General features: G+C 32.5%; 1 protein-coding gene across 1 annotated transcript; it reads right to left on the bottom strand.

Annotated features, from left to right (window-relative positions):
- Positions 1–595: 595 nt before the first annotated feature.
- Positions 596–3509, bottom strand: HELRODRAFT_162639 (hypothetical protein; the record flags this gene model as incomplete). Its single annotated transcript, XM_009024789.1, has 4 exons — positions 596–706; positions 2436–2574; positions 2707–2785; positions 3455–3509. 4 exons carry the CDS (start codon positions 3507–3509, stop codon positions 596–598), a joined length of 384 nt encoding a protein of 127 aa, XP_009023037.1.
- Between the last annotated feature and the right edge of the window lie 3450 nt (positions 3510–6959).

Genomic DNA, 6959 nt, shown 5'->3' with positions numbered 1-6959 from the left:
CTGGCTGGCTGGCTGGCTGGCTGGCTGGCTGGCTGGCTGGCTGGCTGGCTGGCTGGCTGGCTGGCTGGCTGGCTGGCTGGCTGGCTGGCTGGCTGGTTGGTTGGTTGGTTGGTTGGTTGGTTGGTTGGTTGGTTGGTTGGTTGGTTGGTTGGTTGGTTGGTTGGTTGGTTGGTTGGTTGGTTGGTTGGTTGGTTGGTGTTTGTGTGTGGTGTGGTGTGGTCCGGAGAGTTACCACTGGTAGGTACATCATATGTGAGGTGCCTTGTCTGTCATTATGTAGTCTATAAAACGAGCTTGAATGACGTTTGTGGTAACGTTTGACCAAAATATCAACATTTGTTCTTTATTTTAAAAATAAAATATCAACTTTGATTTAGGAAATTTAAATTTAACGTTAAGTAAAATTTGTAAACCATTCCATTAAATTATTTAATTTTGTGATTACTTTCAAATGAAATTCACGCGAAAATTTAGACTGGAGTTGCTTTACAATATTTTCCCATTGAGAACTTCACTGGAAGCAAACGGAGCATTATAATTTATTCAAGAGGATCATTATAATTTATTCATGATTGCTTTTATGGCAGATGAATATTCATTGGCAGTAATCATCTGCAGCGAAGTCATTCAAATGCTTCCAAGTCAACGAAATGTTTAAATGCTTTAGTTCAATTTTTGTGCCAGCAAGTTCTATTCCTTTGAACACCTAGCATTTTTATAGTTATTAATGACACTCAAAAAAACTTTTCAAACATTTGTAAAATATTCAAAAATTTTCAACTGAACGAAAAAGGATTAAAAATGTTATGAATATACCCCAAGTTATCTGATGAATAAAAATGCCGAAAGTTTTGTTGTTCGGTACACATGCGACATGCATGAATTTAAAATTATTTTTTGCTACATAACATTTTCATCAACTCTACTGAGATATTGTAATTAAATCAAGCACAAAATTCAAAATTATATTATAAATTATTCGTTTATTGCGAAATGTATTTCAATAGCCGTTCAAAATTTGGTAACGGTTCAAGGTTCCTTGGCTCTGGTTCATTGTTAAGAAGTGAATAAAAGAAATAAACTAAATAATAATAATAATAATAATAAATAGAATAATCCAAAAACAAATAAATAGATAAAATTTTCAACTTTTTTGGAAAATTTCGAGTTAGAAAGATGTATATAACAATAAAATATGTACATATACTAGGTGGAGGTAATTTTGTTTAAAAATTTCATTTCTTGTTAGAATAATTTTTTGAAAAAAATGCATTTGTTTTAATGCTGCTTTTTCACACGCACGTCAACAAATCCAAATCACCAGAGATTCACACACACACACACACACACACACACACACACACATACACACACAGAAACACAAACACGCACACTACATACACACACATGTACACACATATATACACACAACAGAAGCAACTACTCTAATTAGATGCGTACTACAAATTTTCAAAAATGTACACCCACACACTCACACACAAACATACATACATACATACATAACTACACACAAACATACATACACACATAACTACACACAAACATACATACATAACTACACACATACATACGTAAATATACACTTACATAAATAAATACACACATTTGTATATAACGCTATATCATATAATTGAGTTTATTATAACATGAGATGTGATGACAGGACACAACAATAATATTAATTATTATTTTCAATGTTATCAATATTTTAAGCAAAAGTATCATCAGTCCCTAACACAAGTGCAAACGTAAAATTGTTGTTTTGCTTATCAGAAAGAATGATTATATGTTTGCTAGCAGTCTATGTGCTTATCTTGTTGACACATGAATGTACGTGTGTATTTATATAAATATTATATAAATATATGTGTTTGTGTGTGTGTGTTGTGTGTGTGTGTTGTGTGTGTGTGTTGTGCGTGTGATGATAACTGTACCCCATTAAAATATTATTTCTAAGGAGAATAATTGTTTATCATTTTCAAATTCGGTTAAAAATATATTTTGTTCAAAAAAGTTTCAAAGTCTCACTGTAAAAACGATAATATTACTAAAATAGTGTTTATAAAACCTTAGTACAAATGACAACTATTTTAAAATAAGTAAGCATTGGAAAAAATTAGCTGCTAGTTTGCGGCGGGATGTCTGGCCTATTCAGTTGTTGGTAGTTTGTCTCAACTCTCAACTGGTTGGTAGTTTGTCTCAACTCTCAACCACTGAGACAATAAAAAGGACTATTTGCATTATTTGCAGCAGATATTTAACGCTTCTTGCTTCCAAATGCCAGTGGCCAAATTTGATGAATGCTGAGCGTGAATGGCACATATCTTACGTCACATGCCAGCAACCAACCAACTGCATTCTTTTTTAATTCTTTTCTGATTTTTCGGCAGTTTGCTTGACTTTTGTATGTGTACTTGCGTTGAATTATTGCCATAGGAAGACTTTTTTAAGTGCCAGCAATATATTACTTTGATGTAGAGTACGTCTTTTGGTACCAGCTCTCCAATAATTGTGTTCGTCTGTTCAACTGCATCTACTGGATCAACATCAAACCTTTTGAAGACTCAAATAAATTATTTTAATCAAGCTCCATTAGAAATTGAAGATAATTACGTCCTCTTTTATTAACATTCAAAAGTTTGAACGACAACGATGAGTTCTACGACCAACCAGAAGAACAATCACCGGTCACTCTCATAGACATGTAGCACCACACGCCGCAGAAGGAAAGGAACATTGCACTTGCTCTCTCCCCATAGTAAATCTAGAAAATGACAAATTTGAATTTGCAATTCAAGAGTAGGCGCGGTGAGTTTTGCATAACGAGTTTAAAAGTTTCTTATGAAGTTCTCTACACGAATTATTTTTAAATAATAGTTCGTTAAAAGCTTTTTTGAAATTTTTCTAGTAAATTCTTTTTGTCACATAACGATTGAACGTTTTCTCAAATATTTATAACTTCCACGCAAACTTTAAATTAAAAAATAAATGAACTTTTAAAATATGTTCACGCTGGTGTTTGCTTGCATTTTGATGTTCACTTTAGTTTCAACAAAAAATAAGACATCCAACAGTTTTTTAAATTTAAGAGAGTTGGTGCTATTTTCAATTTGGTTTTTTTCTTATCTGACGCACTCGGTAGATTGCATCACAGAAACTGCGCCTCTTAACATTGCTCTCCAGACAAGCAGGACTCACATCATAAGCATCCATCAACAACACTAACGGCTGTAATGGTTTCTCAGTCATGTAGATGTGCATTAAAATGATCTAATATACTTGTTTAAGATGCAAGGAAGATGAAACTATAAAGAGTGTTTCATGCTTTCCATAGAACATTAATGCTTCTTCTTCTATGTTTATTTCATTTGCACATTAAACGTACGTAACGCGCTGCTTATATGTGCCTCCCGCTACTTATTCTCCTACTTACTTTCTTGATACTTTGTACTCGAGGAATGATATTTCACGAACTGATTCATATGCATAACATCAGACTATTGATTACGCAGTCACGTGGTCCTCTTTTAAGTTTAGTTTAATAAGAAAAACTATTAAAGGTGGCCGTAGATCGATGCTTGGAATCGATACATTCCTTTTATATATATACGAAAGTGGCTCAAGTGAAAAACTTCCGCCAAAGATGTTTGTACATTTTCTCGGCAATTTTCTGATTATACAAACAACCAAACGTTTTTTTTTAATTTTTTAAAAATTTATTATTTCTTGGCTTAGACAAACCTGCAAATATTTTCTGTTATTTATGTAATTTTAAGTCTAACTAAATTTGAAATCTCGAAATTATTGAAATGAAGCTAACTGATCTGGATGTATAACAACTGAGAAACGTGAAAATAATGCGCTGAGCGATAAATTTAAAAAAAACATTTCGTTGTTTTCTGCTTTTCTGAAACTATCTTTTCTGAAACAATCTCTTCTGAAACTGTTTTGCAACTTTTTTACATTCCTTTGTCATCTCGAATGATAAAAATTAAACGTCAAATTTTAAGCGAATAATTTCAACATTTCAAAATCACTTGCTGTGTTACATGTTTCTTGTTTGTAAAATTAAATGATATAAACAATTTTAAATCAACAAAGCTGGCAAAAAACATTTGTTAGAAGTGTAGACATGTTAAGCAGAGAATTTGTTCGAACGCCTAAGTGTAGTCAATCCTGAATTATTTTTTGATAAAAAAATGTTAAATTTCGAAAATATAAAATGGAATAAAATCTGCAAATAATTAAACAAATAAACAAATATAAATATATAAATCTCAAGAATTATTTTTTATTGTAATTATTTATATTTCGTGTTTATATTCATAAAGTTTTTCATTTAAAAGTTAAACTTATACATTCGTATGAACATTAATTTTAATTACTATTTTCAATGTAAACAGACAACCTCAGCAATGCAATAATCCACCGAGAAAAAAGACTATCCAATCAAAACGTCCCATTCAATACCACGTGCCTTAACAAATGCGAACGCTTGTCACCGATTGGCAGTCTGGAAATACCCTTGACATACGATATGTTGACCTTCAAGAAGCCAGCCAATGATAATTGTGAATTGTGTTTGATGGACAAGAGATTGGCTTCCAATTGGACCAGTCACACAGAAACCTCGTCTACGATTACTTCTGTCTCGACTACCGTTTAATTAAAACATTTGTTGAATCATTCATCGTCTTCATTGATTTATTTTTATGCATTCAGCGTGTAAAGTGTTTTTATAAACATTTTCTGTCAATTTTTACGTTTGACGAACATTCAGTTAATTGGTTCAACATAATTAATTTAATTCAAATTCATTTATTTCATGCATTTTTTCACAGATCGTGTTTATTAACGGTCAAGAATGGACATTATGTACAAAACTTAAAAACTATCACGATCCTGTTTGCTTATGTTTTCAACGTGCTTAAAATATTTTGTTTTTAATTTATTTGAAGTTTTTACCTCAACATTTACGAACTAATAAAAAATGATAGGACGATACGCAACGTCGTACGCTTAATATTCTACAATATGTATTATTTATATATCTACTTGAATACGTGAAAAGACTGAATGAATGAATAATCCAATCAAGGAACAACATCCGATCAATAGAGGAACCTCACTTTTCTTATTGCTGAAAATTTTCTGCCTGAAGTTTCATATCTTTTTTAAAAAGAAAATAAATGACTAATAAATTTAATAAATCTAAAACCTTCATTCGCAAAAGTTGTGAAAGCAATAAGGAGGTTCGTTGTGATGCTCATTGAATGAATATCTCTTAAGTTATAACTGTACAGTGTTATAGTAGACTTGAATTTTAGGAAATTGTTTTTTCAATTCCTCAAAAAATTGATTAAAAAATTTTCTTTTTTTACCTTCTTCAAGTAAAAGACCTTTTTATTCATTTCTAACGTTAATTTTCAGAACGGAAATAATACAAACTCTTTCAAGTTTGCCAGCTATCTTGAAAATATGTTTTAAAAAGGATAAAAGTTTTCAAGAGAAAGTTAATTAAAATTGCGACCAGGAATACTCCCGAGCAGACTTTCTTGCCTGACTCCACTGAAACATGATTGCTCTGTTGACAGGCCTCCATCAAACTTCCTCTTACATTTCCAAAATTATCTATTATCTATATGTCTTTATGTCAGTCTTTCTCTTTCTCTTTCTCTCTCTCTCTCTCTCTTTCTCCCCTTATCTATCTGTCTGTCTATCCCTATCTGTCTTTCCATCCATGCATTTACCCATCCATCCATCTATCTATCTATCTATATGTATATGCGTATACACTTCACAAAAGATTAATCAAACGTAACTGTCATGATGATAAAGTTATCGATACTTCCAGTCTTCAACACAGCGGAATGGAACGAAGCACGCGATGACCGCACGTTCTTTGCGGGCTTTCCGTACTTCGCCTTCTACTATTTTTTATCGTTGTTTAGTACCGTATATGGCTGGCTGATGGGCTCGGATTGTATCATATGATAACAGGCATTCTAACATGCATGAATGAATGTCTGTGCACAAATACCCACACAAATACCCACAACTGCTGCTCTGGCTCATATATAAATACACACACACACGACACACACACACATGCACACACCACACACACAGCCAGATATATATATATATATATATATATATATATATATATATAACATTCAGATACAACTACGCTTTGACATTGAAGCCTTTAAAAACAGAAATTTACGATGATCATTTAAATAAGAAAATGTTTAAAAAACAAAACTCAACCAAATGAAGAAAGACAAAATTGTTAAATTGTTACTTATCACCTAAGTAAGGAATGAATCATAATAAAATATTTAATAATCGTACTCAGACCGTGGTGGATCTAGACAGTGGCGGATTTATGGGGCCCGGTGGGAGCAGTTTTTTAATAATCACATAAAAGAGCGTTTTGTGTATAAAATCAACCAAAAATAAGGTTGTCATCCACACTACCACAAATCTTGGCACTCCTCGTTCAAATTTAAACATTTTCAAAATTTTGCTCCTTTCCCCTTCAAAGCTGTCTTGATCCTTCTCTGGATCAAGACAACTTTTATAACGGGAAGGCTAAAATTTTGAGAATGTTTAAATTTTGATATTATGACAAGGGGCCAAAAAACTAGCAAAATTTTTTGTAAAGTGGTCAAAATTAGACTGGTGATCCCTATTTTTGCTTATCACGTCAATTTTGGTCGCTTTTCTACATAAAACGGTGTTCTTTGTATATAAGAGTTTTACAGACTTTTAATGAAAATACTGCTCACGACGATGTAGGCCATGGTCTCCCATAGATCATCCACTGGTGTGGATAGTACAGCCCTTTGTGTCACGAAACTTTAATTTTAAGTGTAGGATGACCACATACAAGCAATTCTGTGTTTGACAAAGCTGAACTATAAAGAACAAACAAA

This window comes from Helobdella robusta, assembly GCF_000326865.2.
Source record: "Helobdella robusta unplaced genomic scaffold HELROscaffold_4, whole genome shotgun sequence".
Lineage (NCBI taxonomy): Eukaryota > Metazoa > Annelida > Clitellata > Rhynchobdellida > Glossiphoniidae > Helobdella > Helobdella robusta.
Note: the sequence above shows the minus strand (reverse complement) of the source record. Positions and strands in the feature narration are given on the sequence as shown.